Below are 21,662 nucleotides of genomic sequence, written 5' to 3' on the forward strand. Positions count from 1 at the left end.
GCCTGCCTCTCTGCCTACTTGTGATCTCTTTCTCTCTCTCTCAAATAAATAAAATCTCTTTTTAAAGTAATAATTGCTAATATCATTGGTGTAGCAATGGTACTATGTTTTGGTTTTTTTTTTTTATAAATCCTTACCCTCTTAGAAAACACACAGAATTTTTTTTACAAGTAAAAGGATACTATAGCTTTAGGTGATTTGCTTTAAGAGATTCAAACAAACAAACAAAAAAACCCCAGTGGTTTCAGATGAAACAATAATAGCAGAGGCATCTGGGTGGCTCAGTTGGTTAAATATCTGCTTTCAGCTCAGGTCATGACCCCAGGGTGCTGGGATGAAGCCCTGCTTAGTGGGGAGCCTGCTTTTCTCTTTCCCTCTGCCCCTCCCCCTTGCTCATGAATAAGGGCTCTCTCTCTCAAATAAATCCATAAAATCTTTTTTTTTTTTTAAATGGCACAAGGTCATGGGTCCATGTAAATTCATTATGTATTTTCTCTGTTTTTGTGTGCCACTGAAAATCTCCTCCCCACCCCATAAACTTTTAAAATAAATTAAAAGTCTCCAACATCAGTCAATACATATCCTTTTGTTGTTTTCATCGTGGATATTCTTGTAATTGCACAGTCAGTGTAGAACTTCCTGAAGGCTTAGGCAGAAATGCTTGGCCCACACAATAAAAGGAAGTGCTTCTGCACAGAGAAATCTGAAGACTGGCATAAACCCACAGAGAACTAAGATTCATGTAAGAGGGTGCGGGGAAGGTTTAGAGCAAGAAGAGCTGACCGAGAGTCTAGCTTGGAGATAAATCTAGAAATTAACTTTTTTTGGGAAATGAAATTAACTTTTTTTTTGGAAATGAAATCAGACTGCTGTCTATCCCGGAAGAAATCTCAATTCTTATCTTTGTTTAAGCTCAGGTCTTTCTCAGTCTTAAGCTTGGGTTCATTTTCCTGCAGTCAAGCTTATGTTTTTCTTATTTCAATATAGTTCTTTCAAATGCTTCTTAGAAAATGGCTCTTTTTATTTAGGGCTTTAATTTGTTGGTGGCTTTGTCGAGAGGACAGGAATAAACATCTCTCAGACTTAAGAAGTCAGTCCTGAAGGGAAACAGCTTCAGGACCTTGGTAACCAGATAGACTAATTCAAGAAACCCCAGCTGATCTGAGGAGCTGGGACAGATGGAAGGAAGAGGCTTTCGGGGATGGCTGCAGATAAAACATGAGCGAAGTTCTGGAGAACTCAGGAACTATAGATAGGACATACATGGAGCCAATAAAGAAAAGTTGTCAAATCAGTCTGGAATGGATAAACATAATTTTGAAATGAATGTCTCTGTGTTCTTTTTCTTTTCTTTTTTTTTTTTTTAATCTACCAAAGGGCAAAGCAGTACATATACCACAGTTGTAGTGATGCTCAAATGACAAAATATACAGAGAACTTCCAACATGCCTGGCACACAGCAAACACGGGCTAAGTGTTAACTATCGCTGATATACTTGACACTTTGCTCCCTCTTCCAAGCAATTCTGGCAAAAGCAGATGCCTTGGATCCATAAATGCAGCTCTGTGGGAGACACTATTGATTTTAATAGCAGCTCAACAAATCAAAGGTACATAACACCATTCAAATTTATGTAAAATACCTCTTCTTTATTGTTCTTTATTGTTTAAATTATAATCCCACTATGTTTTTGTCCATCGTGAAGACCTGTCCAAGTGCCTGTTTGACTCGGAGCATTGTTTTTTTTCTAGTGTATTCTAACTTCTAGATTCCAGAATTAGATTCTTCTAATATCTAACTCCAATATTCTTCTGTAGAATTTTTTTCAAGTTTCCTGATCTTTTTGCTTTGTTTCACTTTTTTTTGGTTTATACATAGGAGTAGTGTTTCCAACAGAAAGAGTGATATGAATGTTACTGGGAAAGGCCTGGAGAGCCACAAACATCTCCCTTCCAGGTATGGCCACAACTGCAAAATCCCCACATTAGTCATTCCTTTGAAGTCATGACAGGCTTCTGCTAAATGTATTAACTATTAGCTGGGAAAACAAACACGCAAAGCTTTTGTGGGCTAGTAAAACTCTTTCTTCAATTGCTTTATCACTTTCCCCAGCATGCATTCATTTATTCATTAAACAGTTCAGCACAACATTACTGAATGCATACCCAGGAGATGGGATTATGAAATGGTACGAACTATGCCTCCAGCCCTGAGGAATTCAGTTATCAGAGGAGACGCTCGGTATCACGGTGAGGGGTGCCACCATTGGAATCAGACAAACTGGATTCCAACAGTAGCTTTGCCATTCTCCAACTATTTTCCCTTGAACAAACCGCTCTGTCCCTTGGTTTCTTCAATGGCTTACCCTTTCAGTAAATGAGTTAATATGCATAAATGCTTTATTGAGTTACTCATAGTGAATAACTTGATAAATATGAGTAATTATCATTATTGTTAGGATTATACAAATAAAAATGATAAGAGACCATCCTTTCGTATCTATTCAAATTGCTACGGTTACAGATCCAGGGCAGTGTCTAATTGTGCCTGGGAAATTTAAAGGCTTCTTCCAAAGAGATGATAATAGAGCTAAGTGTGGAGTCAGTTCTGCCCCAAGGGCAGCTGTGGGAAGAGCCTCTGAGGTAGTTAAGACCATAATGTGTAAAAGAAATGGGACCATCCTGGCCCTGGAGCAAAAGACATCAATCATGTAAATGTAATAGGAAGGGGTTGAAGGGTAAGTGGCCCCCGCTTTGTGAAGTGGCCCCCCCTTATGCACCAGGTGAGTGGGTTGGACCTTGATCGACAGATAGGGAGTGCCATTTGATAAGTTTTAGAAGACTAATAAAATCATATATTTGTTTTTAAGGAAACCACCCTGTCAGTTGGGTGGTGTAGAGTAGTAAAGGGGACTGGTGATGAGCCTTCAAGGAGAAACTCACAAACATCTATTGTTTAGGACCATACTGGGGTGAGTAGAGATGAAATGCCAGTTTGAACACAATTCCAAACTAAAGTCAATGAAACACTATGTTGTATCATAGCACCGTCGCTCAAACCAGTGTCCTGGGAGTCACACTCAGAAGTACCCCTCCCCAACAGCCACTCTCTCTCTCAGTGTCCTACTACCTCCCAACCCCCCCGCCCCACAAGTTCACTCTATCGCCAAGTCCAGTTGGTCCCAAATCCTAAATCTCTCAATTTCACAGAGACATTTGGTTGATATAATAAGGCATTCAAAGATCACCATAATTTCCCCCCAATTTATTTCCAATGTGATTTTTCCAAATATTCCACACAAGCCACACAGATCTACACATTGTCCTTTCTTGAAACATATTTTATGCTTTGCCACTTCTAAGTTTCAGCTCATGCCATCTGTCTTGTGTGGAATCCACGGCCTCTTTCCCGGTTCCTTTCCAGAATGGAGACATTCTCAACATGTGAAGTGTCCCATGTCACCTCAGCCACAGGATTCCCTCCCCTGTCTGAAATGTCCTAGCACTTACCATCTTGTCCATTCATTTGCAGTTAATCATCAGTTCCTGTCCTGTGATATTACTAGATTGTTTTATTCAATTATTATTTATCTTTTGCATTGTTTTATAACTCTTAAAGTATTTATGCTTTATTTCCTGAACTGGATTGTAATTTCCGAAAGCTAGGGCTTTGACCACTACTACTATTAACTTTTAGGCCCTACATAATAACTTTTATATAGTTTAATATGTAATTAATATATTAATTAATATTTAATTAGTATATGTTAATTAACATGTTGGCTGACATCTCTACAGAAAAAAAAATTACAGTTGGAGTTCATGAACTAGAAATTGTCCAAATTAATGAACATCATTTTTTACTTACTAAATATTATGAGAATACATGTAAATATGTCAATTAGTTTTTTGTTAAAATTTTCTCAGGGAGGGAAAATTTTATGTGTTTCCTTTGTAGAAGAATTCTTGAAATCCACAAGACAATATGCAGCACAATTTCTGGTTTAGTTATTCTGCCCGCTGAGCAGAGAAAATCTTCCCTTGTATGAACAAACAGTGAAGGAGGGGGCATGAGGAGAAGAGGTGAGAAGGAACAGAGAAGGAGAAGGGGAAAGAGATGGGGAAGAGTGGGGGAGAAGGAGGAAAGAGGGGGTAGGAAAAGGAAAAAGAAGGGATAGATAAAGAAGAAGAAGAAGAGCCAGAGAAGGGAAAGGTCCTCTTCTGATTAAATTGGTGGGGCAACCCCCTTCTAAAAAAAGGTTCTGTTTCTGACTAAAGCAGTTTTGATCGTTTTCTTCCTTAAACATCTCATATACAATAAAAAGTAGATTTTTCAGTGACATGGTCAAGGCTGTCTTTGAAGGTCATTCTGATGACTTAGAGGAAGGTAAGATTGCAGGAATGGAAGGCAGGTCAAGGAAGAGCCAAGGAGAGTCAGAACTGCAACACTGGAAAGAGGGAGAAGGCTTTGTAAAATTTTCACAGGTTAAAAAAAAAAAAAAAGACATGATATCTCTATTTACCAAGATTTTAGTGACTTTCTTCTATAATTGGTAAGGAGGGAGCACAAACCAACATGCATGATATTACAGTTAGCTCTATGAGGAAAGGCACGAAACTAAGTTACCAAAAATTCCATAATTACCATGAGGTTCATAATGGCTCCCCTCCACCTACCCCCCCCCATCTAACACACACAGACACACACAAGCCAACAAAACCCTGATTTCTCTTATCCAGTTTTATTTGGAAAGTATACACCTGGTAAAATCTGCTTCGTCATAGCTAGCAATGGGATATGAAGTTCCACATCATTCTTAAACTTCAGAATAACTTTGTAGATTATTACAACTGAAAAACCTAAGTAGAACTGAAGAGCCCGTGAATGTAAAAATTTTCTATAGCTCTGGGTCTTCTCATTTACAGAGTTGAGATTGTTCTTTATAATATTTCATATTCTTAGATTAAAAAAAAATTGTATGAAAAATAGTCCTTCCTGACAGGGCAGGGAGATGGCCCTGGAAGTCCAAAGTGGTGAGAAGGTGGTGATTGTGGAGTAAATCGTTGTAGCAGCCTCTGCCTGCTTCCTCTCTTTGACAAAGCAAGTTATTTAATGTGGTGAAAGTAAGTGTTGAAGCAGTATCATTATTTACTAGAAATCACATGTCGTTTAAAAAAAGTTAAAAAAAAAAAAAAAAAGAGGAAGTTCAGGCTAAGCAAAACGTGGGTCACCAGATGGCTTACGTAAATATGTAGGTTAGGTACAGCTGGGAAAGTGGGGCCCCCTGATAGAATCCCACAGAAAGAGCCACCAGACCCAGAACCCTTCTCTCCTTCAGAGCAAAACTTCTAAGCAGACAGGAATACTAAAAGGCAGTCACAGCTCAACATAGCGCAAATAATCAAATGGCAGTCACCTATGTGACGCGACTTCAGAAGCACACATATGCACACACCACTTCCTTCCACCTAAAAAAAAATATTTGAGAGTTTTTTGAAACTTGAGAGTACAAATAGAAATGGTGTGAACTGAATTCACTAGAATATTTTGTAAAAGAAGGAAGTTTGACACACAACTTAGGAAAGACTTAAAGACAAGTCATGGTACTTTTCCATCATACGTTTTCACCAATATTGATTATGTGACCATTTTCAGAAAATCATATTGAAATGTGAATTATCGTGAGGACCCTCTTTATCATTCAAACCGTTTCCCGTCTCTCTGCCCCTCCCAGGAGCATCAACCAGGAAGTCCTTGATTAAAATTCATGCCCATGGCTCCCTGGGTACTTACTGTTTCCCTCACCACAGGGCTCTCTTGGCCACATGGGTAGAAGACATTCCTGTCAGTCATAGTGAAGCCTGTGCTGGCTATCACATCCGTAAGCACACACTGCAAATTCTGTCAACCCTCCAAAGCTAATTTATTTTCCTTCTTGACTTTTCTCACTTTGCTCTTCACACTTGGGGTATTTAAAATACAAGCTCTACTTATGAATTCATTCCTGTAACAAACAGTATTTGAGCACCTAACCGATGGCAGGCGCTCTTCCAGGGCCTTGGAATTCAGCAATGAACAACACATAAAGGTCCTTGCCTTCAAGAAGCTCGTGTTCCCATTGTGAAGTAGTAGTGCTCTTCTGATAAACATAGTAAACAAAGAAATAAATGCTTTAGAGGAAAGGAAAGAAAAAAAGCAGAGTTGTTGAAGGAGGATCAGGAGTGTCAGGTTGTGCGGGAAGGAGTAGACTGAAGTAAGAACTAGAATCAGAGTAGGCCTCAGAGAGAAGGGGAAATTTCATCAAAGAATTGAAGGAGGTAAGGATGTTGGCCTTGCTGGTATCTGGGGGATGGAAGAACATTCCAGGCAAGGGGAACCACTAATATAAGGACCAGAAGCAGAAGCAGGTGTGGCAAATTCAAAGACAGTAAGAGGGTCATTGTGGCGAGCATTGAACAAGGAAAGAGTATAGGAGAGAAGGTCCTAGAGTCAAGGAGGGCCAAGTTCGTACACAGTCTTTTACTGTGAGTGAAACTAGGAGCCATTCCAGGGTTTGGAGCTGAGGAAGGAAATGATCTGTTTGATGGTTTAGAGGCTCATTCTGCTCTCTGAGTTGACAATAGTCTGTGGAGAGGTAAAAGGAAAATGAGATGATACATAAGAGAACACCACTGTATGTCTGGTCCATGGGATACAAAAAATGTTTGTTGAATAGATTTATACATGAACAAATGGAATGTGGAAGCTGAGGAATGAGACACATTATTCCTCACAAACATGAGGTAATGCATGATATGTTTTCACATCTTTGGAAACCAGACAGTACATAAGGTCCAACATTAGAATTATGTGTATGTGAATGTGCATGTTTCCATCTATATATGTACGTATAAATATTTGCTGCGTGTCTTCTGTGTGAAAAGCACATCTGACAAATGCCTTCACCTAATTTACACTACATGTACAAATGTGTGCGTACTGTAGTGTCCATTAATGCTAACCTCCATATAATAGGGTTACTTTCATTTCCTGAAAAATAGCATCTTCTAATACTGTCAAGCTGAGGTCAATTTTTTTTTTTAAATTCTGAACTTTATCGAAGGAATCTGTTCTTACAAACTAAAGGTCATGGTTTCAACTCCCACTTAGGTATATTAGGTTGAAAAGGGGGAAAATTTTCTGTAGCCACAGATTTTTTCCCTCAACCCAAAAATCTTCTAGTAAATAGGCATGAAAAACAGCCGAGAGACTAAATCTGGAAAGTCCTATACAAACCTATCTAGAAGAAAAAGAAAGGACAGTGGCTATGAACAGTGGATTAATACATGAAGGTCAGCAGACATATAAAATATACTATGTTTAAACATGCCAATATAGTTTCAAGATTATCAGTGTCAGGACTGAACAAATCTTAAGGTTTGAAGAAATTGTCTCATTCATCTGATTGTCCATAAATAATTATCGAGCATGTACTATATGCCTGGCACTGGAAACGCAAATTGAACAGGATAATATCTGTGCCTGGGTTATAATCGCGTGTATTTCCAACCAGGGTAACATCACCCTCCCGGAGAGAAAATTCACTCTAGGGCAAGTTGAAAAGACTTCACACTTTCAATTTATAAATTGCCCTACTGTATATCTGTGATATTAAAATTTAATGGGGGGAGGGTTGATTAGAGGGAAAAATGTCTAAAAAAAACTCATTTGGAGGGCAAAAACAAACAAAAAGATTGAGAAATATTTGTCTAGTGGGAAATAAGTGATTATGATAAAATCCAATAACTGCAGTGATAGGGAAAGTGTAGGGTGTTGGGGAACACACACCAAGCACACCAAAAGGGGAAGTCAAAGAAGGCTTCCTGGGAGAAGTCACACCTCAGCAGAGCTATAAGGGGTGACTGGTAGGATGTGTTCAGGCATGCAGGTGCTGAATGGTTTGCTAGAATCAAGTCAGAGGAAGGGCTTATGCAAAAGACCCGAACAGTCACTCCCATAGACTTTCACTGAGCAAAATCCACATAAAGCCCTAGGCTACCTAGCTTGGCTACTTTGGCTCACTGATTCATGAAGTCAGATAGGCCACAGAGAAAACACTAAAAACTGAAAGTTGAATTTGTGTCACATTCTGGACCTCAAGTCTGTCCTTTCTTCCATTAGATGCTCCTTTCCATCATTTGCCATCATCACAGTGAGGCTCTCACTCCTTCCTGCCGGAGAATTCCAACAGCCCCCTGACCTGTCAACCCCCCAGTGTCACTATAGCAGCAGAACAACAGAGTAAGCTGACGAAGTCATGTGCTAAACTGAGCCACCTGGAGAATGTCCCCAATGTTGCCTTCCTCTGCTCTCGAAGCTTCACATAGATGCACATCAACCAGCTAAGTGTTTGTAAATGAGACTGTAAACCACTGGTTCAAGAGAATTTGAGTATTCCATGAAGTCCATAGTTCTTAAATTTTTAGAATCTAAGGAACGCTATAGACCTCTCCCTCATTCATCCAGTTGCAAATATTTAAAGTACCTACTATGTGCCTGGCACTGTTCTAATCACTGACAGTGCAGCCAGAATAAGGAAACAAGGTCCTTCACTCATGGAGCTTGCTTTCTCAAGGGGCAAAGTCAAAAGGAAAATATGTGAACAAATAAATAAATCTAATAGTTTCAATTAATTGTAAGAGTTATGAAGTAAGCTTTAAAAGGCTCAAGTGTTAAGAAGTGACTGTAGATAAGGAGATGAGGGGAATAATGGTGGGGGGTGATATGTGAGCTTAAACCCAAAGGATGAAGAACCAGCTATATCTGAGCCCCAAGCATAGTGAGTAGCAAGTGCAAAGGCCCTGAGATGGGGATGAAAATGCACAGAGGGAAAACTGTTAGTGGGTATACACTTACACAGCTATACTGTTTTTAAACATAATTTTTAAAGTATAAGTGGTTTAATAGATTCTGCTACCCTACCTATGCCTTCCAGGAGCCTCAGAATCTCTTCCAAACCGGGAAGTAAGGAATTAATGTCTCTAGAACCCAGCACCTTGGCTGTAATGGCTGCTTTCAGTTTGACCAGAATCCAGGTCATATCATTCATTATATAATTTTCCTATCACCTTTATGCTAAAGCATAATGCTCATGAAATTATTCAACAACTTCAGGGGTGAACATGGAAGTCCTAAATATACATCTTATGCCCTTAAGTTTATCCAAATCCTGATTTTATCTGCTAAAGAGACAAGAGCAGAGAGCAGTTGCTCATGTGGGAAGCTGATTTTCTAGGTTTGAGTCCTAATCAGACACTTACTTAGCTATGGGACCAGGAGCAAGTTGATGAAAATTTCTATGCCTCAGTTTCCTGTAAAATGAGAACAGTGATGTCTCATGTGCAGATTTAATAATATGGGATATGTAAAGCACTTGAGAGACATTAGAAGTTATTATAGTGGTTACTCTATGAATAACAAATCCCTGTTAATTTATGCCTACCACCTCCAGTTTAACTAATTCTATTTCACCGTAACATATTTTTTTCTTCATTTCCATTGGCCAAATTTCTACTAACTTACAAACTCAGATAAAATGCTATGCCCACCATGAAATTTCTACCAGCATCAGCTTCTAGAAAAGGTTTTTTCCTCCTCTGAACAACTATGAGTACAGTTTATCCCACTAGTCTAATCATTTATTGTCTTCGAAGGTGATTTTGTATATAGTTGACCTTTGAAGAACACAGGTTTGAAATGCATGGGTCAACCTATACATTGATTTTTTAAAATAAATACAGCACATTTACAGTAAATGTATTTTCCTTATGATTTTCTTAATAATATTCTTTTCTCATTTATTATAAGAATACAATATATTAAACATGTAGCATATAGTATGGGTCAATAGACAGTTTATGTTACCAGTAAGACTTCCAGTCAACATATAGCTATTAAGGGTTAAGTTTTGGGGGAGTCCAAAGTTATACTCAGATTTTTTACTATGCAGGGCTTGGTACCCCTAACTCCTGAGTTGTTCAAGGATCCACTGTACATGTTTTCCATACTGTTCTAGATTGCAAATCATTTAGAACCACACTGCCCCATAGAAATATAGTTTGAGACAAATAAGTAATTTGAAATGTTCAAGTTAGCCACAGAAAAAAAATTTTTAAACAGGTGAAATTAATTTTATTGGGGCTAAGTGATAATGTATTTTATTATATTATTTATATTATATTTTGATGATATATTTTATTTAACCATAACCAAAATAACATAATTTATTATAAAGTCAATATAAACAAATGATTAATGACTTACTTTGTGTTTTTTGTACTATATCTTTGAAATCTAGTATGTGTTTTACACTTACAGCACCTCTCAATTTGGACTAGCCATATTTCAAGTATCCCACAGACACATATGGATAGTGGCTATCATTTGGGACAACACTGTTTTAGGGCATGTATTATCCTCTCTATCTCTGTATTTTTCACAATGCCCAGCATAGCACATACCCTATTTCAGAAGTTCAAAAAAATATTTGTCAATTTATTAATTACTTTACTAATTAACTTAAAATCAGTATAGAAATCTAACAGTAGGGGAAACATATTTCTGTTATTCATAACACAAAAAACCAAAAACATGGAAAAATAATTTTAGCATCTTTAAAGAATAAGTTTGCTCATTGGAGTGATAAAATGAATTTTCAGTTATATTTCTCATTAAGAAAATACTTCAGAAATACTAAGTCCTGGATCACTGAAGAAAATAGTATGCACAGCAATAAAACTATTTGTTTGACCTATTTGGAGAAACAACTCAATCCTACTTTCCTGATGAGAATAAGAATTTTAGGTAAGAGTAACTCATCCTTAAGTGTGCAGGATTTGATAAATATTGATTAAAATGTTTTGAAGTTGTTTTCCTGCTCACCACATGACTTTTCCTAAATATGTTGTTCTGAAATATATTCAGTGTTTTCATAAATAACTTTCCAGTTATTCCAATGCAGTTACAGAAAATGAATGCCGTTATTTCCGTAATCATCATGAAGACCAGATCAACTTGAATTGTTCCTGGTAGAAAGTGAAAATCCCAATAGGTGTTCCACCACTTTAAAATTGTAGCTACCCGGGCACCTGGATGGCTCAGTGGGTTAAGCCTTTGTCTTCAGCTCAGGTCATGATCTCAGGGTCCTGAGATGGAGCCCCATGTCAGGCTCTATGCTCAGTGGGGAGCCTGCTTCCCCCTCTCTCTCTCTGCCTGCCTCTCTGCCTACTTGTGATCTCTCTCTGTCTCTCTGTCAAATAAATAAATAAAATCTTAAAAAAAAAAATTGTAACTACCCACTCCTTCCTTATCAACTTTAGACCTGCTTTTCTTTTTAACCTTAAGTATCCATATGCATAAAGTATAGATTATGGTAGAGAATTAAGAAGAATTAACAAAATAAGGTAATTAGGGAAGTAAAATATCTTACCTTTGCCAATTTCAATGGTAATTTGCAAATTGGCAAATGATGATGGTTTTCATCAAGTATAAGAGATTGATCCAAGTTGTGGACTACCTTTTCTTTAGGTATTTTATAAATTACAATGGTGCCCTTATAATGAGGGCAGCTATAGTTTCCAAATTCATCCACCTCTTTGATCTGGAGTTCCAGCCTGGGTTTTCTTTGTAAATGAAATATAAGCTTGTAATCTTTTTCATAATCCTTCCCATTGCCTAAAAAGAAGGAAAATGCATTTGTTATTATTAAAATATAACATTTTGTCTTATTTACTTTTTAAATCTAAATAATTATTTTACTTTTTATATAATTTAAGTTATTATGGTATCATCACTTTTTGCCAAAATTTAAGCAGAAATGGTCTGAGACTGCGGATGACTAAAAGGGTTTCTTATCTATAATTGGGTCAGGTCCTCTCTGGCTGTTTCCAGATCTAAAAATCTTTGATTTTCTTTTTCCCTTCCATTTTGCTCTAACAAAAAAACTATTGGAAATATTCAGTTCTTTCTGTATTTAGAAAATTATTTTTACCTTTCAATAATTGTCTTTTTTCTCTCCCTTAACTGTTCATAGCATATGGAACACTAACGTGACCTCACCATAGGCATTCTAGATGTATGGTATCCACCAGCAGCATGTGGCTTTAAAATTAAAGGCGAAAATAATTAAAATTAAATAAAATGTAAAATCAATTCCTTGATCACTCCAGCCCCATTTCAAATATTCAATAGCAACCTATGTTTAGTAGCTACCTTATTTGGCAGTGCAGGTGCAAAACATTTCTACCATCACAGAAATAGAGATATTTTAGCAAAATTTTAAAAATGGAAGAGTTACTAGACTTATGTTACTGACATTTATATTGAAACCTGATTAATTCCACCAAATAAGAGTCTATCTTCTCAACTGTTCATTGCAAATACTAGAGCTTTGGTGGAGATACCTTTTCTCTCATGGAGGTTTTAGCAGGACAATTTTATGTTGTCACTGCAAAAGCAAGACAGAGACTGCCATTTTCCTTAAGGCATGTCTACATTACCCTTCTCAAAATGTAAATGTAAGCTAGATTGTAACAGTAAGATAGTATGTTTCAAACTTAGAGAGCTAAATACAAGTCCAGCCCAACTATTTATCCACACTGCAATACTGCAGTCATTTCACATCTCTGAACTTCTTGGAGGCTTAACTTCCTTATCTTTAAAGCAAGAGAAATAAAACTTACCTCCTAGGATTGCTCTGGGAATGAAAAGAAATAATATGGATAAAGTGATCAGCACTTAATTTTTTTTTTTAATATCAACATGAAGCCTTTATATAGAAGTTGAAATTTCCTCCTATTCCTAGAAGACTAAATGTTGACTACTCAGAGCTCTGTCTCATGGAAAACCTTCCCAATAAAAGAAGAGTTCAGTGAGAGATGTAGATGACACCAATATTTTTCTCCCCGTTGGACTACCAGAGGCCATTTTGATGAATCTCTAAAGCACAGTTAAATCCAGAATTTGAAGAACTCCAGGTTATGAAAGGTGTTGGAGAATGTCTCTTCACAAAAGTTTATATTTTAGGGGGAACTTGGCTACTCGAATAGAATGACTTCTAGGACATCCTAGAAAAGGAATGACAAGCCAGGGCTTGCCTTCTTAAAGAATTTCATTCCGGTAAAAAAAGAAGAAAAAAATTGGAGTCACTAAAAATGTCACCTAGTAAATTAAGTAAATTAGAATTTATAGATCACTGGAGTATAACACTTGACAAAGTTCTACTCCATGCTACTAGCGCTGCTACTTTTGTCCCAACAGAATAAAACTTAATAAATCTCTCCTTCTATCCTTTGAAAGATACTCCCTGCCAGGTATTAAATTACTCGTAAGGAATAATTTAGTTGCAGGATATAAAAGATTGAGGGTGTAGCATAGCTACATTGGTTCAATTTACATCCTAAATTTGTCTGCCTTTCATTGCCACTTAATTTTTTAAAATAAGGATCGGTAACGTAAATCTCTGCCATGTTTATATATGAAATAAAGATTAAACTGTTAAGTATTTACTAGGAGTAAATAGCATGATGTTAATGTTATAAATAGAAAGCATAGATTTTTTTTTTTTAAGTTGAAATTTCATTGCTGTCAAGATATGGCACTACATTTTGAATGCCCCTTGGGAAAAAAATGTTTAAAATTTTTTTTAAAAAGACAAGCAACACAAAGAAAATTCACTATTCTATTTTTTCTCCCACATTGTCATATTTAGAGAAGTAAAAGCAAAATTCGCTTATTGCATTCCAAAATTATGAAATCAACCATCAGTTGACCTTTTGAAAACCGCTTTCTCCTCAACATATTATGTAATATAGTTCCTAGAAGACATTGGAATAGTAGCTGTTCAATAAATATTTTTCATATGAAGAAATAAGGAATTTACTTATATTTTACGTTACTAGATATATCTTATAGCAATATATTTTCTTCTCAGTGAGGGGAATTGGGATATTTTTCAAAGATTACATAGAATGTACAAGTGTAGAAATACATGCTTTTGCTTAGAGAAGTCAGATGAGTAAGTTAAAGGCTAGCAAAATGAAGAACCAGAAGAATTTTGTAAGAACCACTGGCTCAGGGGTTTTCTGTGTTCTAATACATCTCCACCACCTCTACCCATATGCCACCATCATCCCTTGCTTGGTTTATTACAATGGCTCATTTACCATCTCCCCAATTCTTCTTTTGCCTCTGAGATTACAACTGTGTTGGGAATCTATTCTATAATCCAACTCAGATCATGTGACTCCTCTGTTAACAAGATGGCTCCCCATTTCACTTGGAATAAAAGGCCAACTCCTTGCTATGGCCTTCAAGGAATGCTTAGTACTCACCTCCTAACCCGAACTGTCCTCTCACTTCCTCTTATCCACCCATTTCAGCCTCCTTGCTGTTCCCCAAACAGATCAGGCACACATCTGCCTCTGTTCAGTAGCACTCAGAATCCCTCAGCCTGGAACAAACTCCCCTGAGATAGGATTATGGGTCCTTTCTTGCCTTCTTTAAGTCTCTGCTTAAATGCCACTTTCCCAAAAAGGTCCTCCGTCATGAGTAGATTTAAAATTGCAACTCTGGCACTCCCTCTAAGACTGTTGATATCTTTTCCTTGCTTTATTCATCTATAAGGCACCTGTTCCCCATCATACTGTACATTTCATTTACTTAATTGTTTCTTTGTCTCTCTCCAGTAGAATAAAATATACATAAGGGCAGGAAATTTTTGTTGAGTGAATAAAAGGGTGTTCATTCTAACATCCTACACATGTTTCTGGGAAGGGCACCTCCCAGGGCCAAAGAGCATTCAGGGCAACTTTGACACACACGGACCTCTTTAGGAATTACTAGATGTGATGGGTCATGCTAAAGTGTAATTATATCAAATTTTATCTGCCCATTTCCTGGCACTTTCTGGATTTTGTGAGCATTGAGGGTTTAGATGACATGCAATAGGAGGTCTAAGTGCTGAATTAACAGCTGTAACCTGGAGAATGAAAACATATATTCAGAAGGATGACAAAGACCAATATAAAAAAAAAAACAGGGGAGCACTTATCTTATTTTCTCTTAGAAGGAGAAATAAAGTACATGGCCCATGATCTCATTAAAAGGAATCATCTCTATTCTATGTAAATAAATATAAAATTTTTGACATTTCTTACAGGACAGTCACCTAAACTTTTAAATTAAAATTAAATAAAAATATTTAATTTTAAAAATATTTAAAAGTTTAAATATTTAATTTCCAAAATTAAATATTTTTAAAATTAAACTTTTAAATACTTTAAATTATATAATTCTATAATGTTAAATTCTTTCCTAAGTTTTTATCTTCCATTCTTCCAACAAATACTCCTTCTAACTGCCAGGCATTGTACTAGGTACTGGGTATGGAATGGTGCCCACCAACAGGACAGGACCAGCTCTCAAGGGACTGTAGTCAGAGAAAAGGACATTGATCCAACAACTAAATGAATAAATGAAGATTGTACCTATGGCCAGGTACAGAAGAGAGAAGTACATAAAGATCTGAAAAAATAAGATAAGAACTGGGGTGCCTGGGTGGCTCAGTGGGTTAAGCCTCTGCCTTAGGCTCAGGTCATGATCTCAGGGTCCTGGGATCTAGTTCCGCATCAGGCTCTCTGCTTGGTGGGGAGCCTGGTTCCTCCTCTCTCTCTCTGCCTGCCTCTCTGCCTACTTGTGATCTCTCTCTGTCAAATAAATAAATAAAATCTTAAAAAAAAAAAAAAGTAAGATAAGAACTGACATATCAGGAAAGATGGGAACACTCTTCTAAACATGACCATCAAGGTGAGGTATGAAAGTGGAGGAGGAAGTAACTAGAAGTGGGTGGAGTAGATGGGTGGAGAGGAGAAACCTCTAAGCAGACATTAGCTGATTGTATGTCTTTGAGATTCACAGAAACGATCACAGGCTCTAATGAAAGGATGAGGTATCAGAGCTTTCCTGGGAATCTTGCTCCTCTTACAGGGAGAGGAACCCAGTGAGGCCACAGATCTGAGCAGAGGTCTCTAGGAAAGGCAAAAGAGAAACAATTTGGCATCCTGCCCTAGTCATTTCCCTCAAGTGAAGATGAGTTCTTCTCCATTCCTTACATGAAGGAATTGCTTAGGCACTGGCTTTCCTCAGGCACTCTTATTTTAGCTTATGTTCTCCCTCCCCATTACGGACAATGATACACTCAGTACCACGGCTTATGAGAAGCATAGTAACTCACTCCTGTTTAGGGCACTAGATAAACACAGCGGCTCTTCCAAGTATTACAGGAAAATCACTGGCATCATTACTTTGGGCGGGACACTTCCAGTTTTTGACTATCTCTTCTTGGAGAGATTGTCTCAGGGTAGACACTGTGGTTTCTGTTTCGGAAGCCAAGTAGAAAAGTATCTCTTCTATGTTCCTTCCTCCTCCTCCTCACCCTTCCCTTTCCCTTTTTCTGATACCCTGTCACTCACTCACTAGCTCCTGCCAGCTGACTCAGATGGCTGGGACAGTGAATGCGGAAGTGGAAAAGACAGTTTGCGCTGGGACACTTTGGGTCTTATTTCTGAGATGCCAGAAAAAGGGCAGCCTCGGTTTCAAGCTGCATCATTTTTGTGACAACAAAGAGCCAATGGAGCTTGGCTTCATTTCCAGAATTAGAGAGAAAATAAGCATCATTAAAAATCAATGAGATCTGTATCAATTTATAAGTGAACAGAAAATATTACTTCAAGTCTATCACAAGATTCCTGGGCCAGAAATCCCCATAAAACCCATGCCTCACTTCTCCCTTACCCCTCACTTTTGCAAACGGACCTATTAGATTCTATTCCACATCAAGGAGAGAAGTTACAGAGGGGAAGTGGTTGAATTAGTAAAAAGAAATTGCTGGGATGGCAACTTCTCCAAAAAACTTTTTATCTCTTCTCTCATATAGCTGTTTTCTCTTTGTGTTCTCCTTTTTCTTCCTTTTCTCATTATCTTCATCTTCTTTTTATTCCCTTTTTATTTTATTTTATTTATTTTTATTCTATTTTATTTTATTATTTTATTTTATTTCTTTTCAGTGTTCCAGCATTCATTGTTTATGCACCACACCCAGTGCTCCCCATGCAATCCATGCCCTCCTTAATACTCACCACCAGGCTCACCCATCCCCCCATCCCCCTCCCCTCCAAAACCCTCAGTTTGTTTCTCAGAGTCCACAGTCTCTCATGGTTTGTCTCCCCCTCCGATTTCCCCCATCTCACTTCTCCTCTCCATCTCCCCATGTCCTCCGTGTTATTCCTTATGCTCCACAAGTAAGTGAAACCATATGATACTTGACTCTTTCTGCTTGACTTATTTCACTCAGCATAATCTCTTCCAGTCCCATCTATGTTGATATAAAAGTTGGGTATTCATCCTTTCTGACGGAGGCATAATACTCCATTGTATATATGGACCATATCTTCTTTATCCATTCATCCATTGAAGGACATCTTGGTTCTTTCCCACAGTTTGGCAACTGTGGCCATTGCTACTGAACATTGGGGTACAGATGGCCCTTCTTTTCACTACATCTGTATCTTTGGGATAAATACCCAGTAGTGCAAGTGCAGGGTCACAGGGTAGCTCTATTTTTAATTTCTTAAGGAATCTGCACACTGTTTTCCAAAGTGGCTGCACCACCTTGCATTCCCACCAACAGTGTAAGAGGGTTCCCCTTTCTCCACATCCCCTCCATCACTTGTTTTTTACTGTCTTGTTAATTTTGGCCATTCTAACTGGTGTAAGGTGGTATCTCAATGTGGTTTTGATATGAATCTCCCTGATGGCTAATGATGAAGAACATTTTTTCATGTGCCTGTTAGCCATTTGTATGTCTTCTTTGGAGAAGTGTCTGTTCATGTCTTCTGCCCATTTTTTGACATGACTATCTGTTTTTTGTGTGTTGAGCTTGAGGAGTTCTTTATAGATCCTGGATATCAGCCCTTGTTCTATAGTGTCCTTTGCAAATATCTTCTCCCCTTCGGTGGGTTGCCTCTTTGTTTTGTTGACTGTTTCCTTTGCTGTGCAGAAGCTTTTGATCTTGACGAAGTCCCAAAAGTTCATTTTCACTTTTGTTTCTGTTGCCTTTGGAGACATGTCTTAAAAGAAATTGCTGTGGCTGATGTCAAAGGGGTTATTGCCTATGCTTTCCTCTAGGATTTTGATAGATTCCTGCACCACATTGAGGTCTTTTATCCATTTCAAGTTTATCTTTGTGTATGCTGTAAGAGAATGGTTGAGTCTCATTCTTCTACATATAGCTGTCCAATTTTCCCAGCACCATTTATTGAAGAGACTGTCCTTTTTCCAATGTATATTTTTTCCTGCTTTGTTGAAGATTATTTGACCATAGAGTTGAGGGTTCATATCTGGGCTCTCTACTCTGTTCCACTGGTCTATGTTTTTACCTCTTTTTCTTATCTATTCCCTCACTTCTCCCCCATTATCCTGCAACCTCTCATATTCATTTGTGCTGTTTGTTTTCTTAGTATTGTCATATATTCACTCATTCACTGCATAACTATTGAAAGCTCTTGATGTACCGGACTCTCAATGTACCAGCCTCAGGAGTACATGGGAAGACATAGTCATCAGCCTCATGAAATTTACATTCCAGTGAAGAACACAAGTATATGAATGAAAAATAAGTGAATAAATAAAATCATTTCAAGTTGTGGTAAGATTTATAATGGAAGCAAAAAAGCACCAGATAAATATGAGGGTGAGAGGTAAGCAGGGTGTCATCTAGATCAGAGAGGTTCTTAATCACTTTTGTGCCATGGACCCTTTTGGAACTTGGTGAAACCTATTGATTGCTTCTCAGAGTAGTCTTTTAAATATATAAAATGAAGTAAGTGGAAGTATAAATAAGATAATTATACTGGAATATAGTTCTATGCTCACATCTCTTGGGAATCCACTGATCCGAGATTAGATTCTTCGTAGTACATCAGAAAGAGTTTAGTTATTATTTTAAGTAAATTAAGAGATAACTGTAAGGTTTTAATGATGGGGCAATAAAGTATGATTTATAGTTCTAAACGGTTACTATTGTTCCTGTGTGGGATTAGATTTCACATGGCTAATAGTGGAAGCAGAGGAGTATTTAGGAGGTAACTTCCCTGTTGTGTGAGAGAGATGATTCTAGCTTGGACTCAGTAATCCTGGAGAAGACTCTTCCTAGAAGAATGTAACTTAGAGTCTGTCTATAAGGATCATTCATCCCCTCATAAGAGAAGAGACCGGAAAGGAAGAAGCAAATAAGTGTTTTCCTCTTCCCACTTTTTAAAAGCCTCCTCTCAGTTTTCTGGAAGTGTCCTTAGTCCTACAAGTTTAACAAATTCTTTCTGAAGTTTGCAGCTGTTAGCCCATAGAGAGTACAACAAGGTGTCTTTCTACTTACTTGAAGCAAAGATATTTCCAGTAAATCTTAAAAGAAGCTGGTCTCCTTCTTTTACTTGGAAGGGACGCGATGGCTCCGGGGGACCACTGAATGCTTCCAAGCGCAAGCCCCGAAGCACCTGGCTTAAATCTTTAGAGGGCACCACAAGGATAACTACTCTCCGGGGGTTGTCTTTCTGGTGGCACAGTACAGCACAGGCAGTGGTGCTGAGCATGGCTTCCTCCAGAGCTTTCACAAAAGAAACCAAATGGCTGTTTTCCACATTGGAAGAAAGATGAAGCACAACAAACCTGCATGGGAGCAGAGATGCATGATGTAAGGGCCACCTGCTACGTCAAAGATATACTCATAACAAATAACACCCAAGGAAAGAGCCAATCCCATTCAACATTCTTCGAAATCAAGCATGCTGAAAACCCAAAAGTTAGATTCGTGAATGACGTTAATGCAACTTTTGGCAGCCCAGGGACCGTTCAAACCAAACCAAGTTCTAAACAGATATTCATAGATGAAGCAATTGCCCAGTCTCAGATCAGCTCTAAATATGGCAGCATATTCTAAATTATATTTTAACTGGCATTACCAAAGAGTATTACTTCAAACTATAGAAGAGAAAGATAATCAAGATCATCCATTTACTACCAATGGGACAAAGAATACAGGTCATAATTAAGTGGGGATTAAACATTTTATCTCTCTCTGTGGTAAGGATGGTTATGAATGGACCCTGTTGTGCGTTGAATTTTATCCTCTCTACCTAAATTCATATGTTGGAGGCCTAACCCCCAGTACCTTGGAATGTGACTTTATTTGGAGGTAGGGTCTTGACGGAGGTAATCAAGTTAACATGAGGTCAGTAGATATATCCTAACCCAATATGACTGGTGTCATAAAAAGGGGAAATCTGGACATAGAAATATGCATACACAGGGAAAGCCATGTGAACATGACAATGGCCATCTACAAACCAAGGAAAGAGGCCTGGAACAGATCCTTCCTCACAGTCCTCAGAAGGAAGGAAACTTGCTAACAACTTGATCTTGGACTTCTAGCCTCTAGAATGATGAGCCAATACATTCCTGTTGTCAAAGCCACCTAGTTTGTGGGACTGTATTAGGGCAGCCTGACAGACTTATAAATATGTCTTTCTCTGGGCTGGATTACTGCCCTTTCACACATTTCCCCCGACTTTTCTCCAGAGAATTGCCCTACAGGAGCCCCTTCAGCCAGAGCATCCCTGCACCCACAGACAAGGACTGACCAATGCAGGGGTATAAAGCCATCTTTCTCGGTCCTCATGCTCCAGAGCTTCCCTGAGCTATCAGGCTGAGGTAAAACTTCTACTGAAACCAGAGGTTTTCCAATCTTATTCCTTTGCCCTACTTATTTCTTTCATTGTCTTACAAGATTCACCTAAGGGTTCTCCCTCAATAAATCAATAAATTCTCATCTTAGACTCCGTTTCTGACCCAAGACAATTGTAGATGTAAGATATTCCATTTAAAAATAAAAGCTATCTTCAGCCATAGGATTGCCTTCTCTTTACAAGTGTCTGCTCCTCATGAGCTTTAAAACTGTCTAAAACCCTTTTCATAATGAACTGTCTAGAAAACATGGAAATGAGAAAGCAAAATGAGGACACAGAAATAACGAATTCAGTTTACATATACACAGTTATGAGACGAGCATAGTAGGAACAGCAAATTACTGTCTTTATGGAATTTCATAAATAAAGGTGCTATTTTAAAACTATTTGGGAGTTAAAAGAAACCTTAAACAATACGTCTAAGTTATGAGGGCTTTCCAAAAGCACTTATGAAACTCTCATGAATGAAATTATAGACAGCGTATTCATATCAATCCCGGCCGACGTTTGAAGCACACTCTGAAGAACTATTGATACTCTTATTTGCAGAATAAAAAATTTAATCCTATAGTTCCATTTCTATAAATATCAATTGTAAATCGTCAGGATATAGTATCATCAACTTTTAGTGATTACCATTGTATTACCTCTCTAAATGTTCACACAATTCAAATGCTACCAAGCCACTCTGCATGTTTCTCACCACCACATCATCCAGACCAAACCAATCACCGTCTCGGCTTCTGAATCCCAGTAGTTTCAAAGGTTCACAGGTATTGTTCCCAGGTTTTCTTAGGGAAGCGCTTTTTGTCCTATATAATGGTAGC

General features: G+C 37.9%; 1 protein-coding gene across 1 annotated transcript in view; it reads right to left on the reverse strand.

Moving 5' to 3' along the window:
• Positions 1-21,662, reverse strand: part of LOC111149330 (death domain containing 1) — a 60,282-nt gene that overhangs the window by 19,881 nt on the left and 18,739 nt on the right. The window contains exons 5-7 of the mRNA XM_022506323.1: positions 21,483-21,647; positions 19,470-19,759; positions 11,469-11,713 (exon numbers count right to left, since the gene is read on the reverse strand). Coding sequence (XP_022362031.1) covers positions 11,469-11,713; positions 19,470-19,759; positions 21,483-21,647 — 700 coding nt within the window. The remainder of the gene's footprint in view (positions 1-11,468; positions 11,714-19,469; positions 19,760-21,482; positions 21,648-21,662) is intronic.

The sequence above is a fragment of the Enhydra lutris genome, unplaced genomic scaffold (genome assembly GCF_002288905.1).
Source record: "Enhydra lutris kenyoni isolate GAN:26980312 unplaced genomic scaffold, ASM228890v2 scaffoldscaffold21, whole genome shotgun sequence".
NCBI classification, from domain to species: Eukaryota; Metazoa; Chordata; class Mammalia; order Carnivora; family Mustelidae; genus Enhydra; species Enhydra lutris.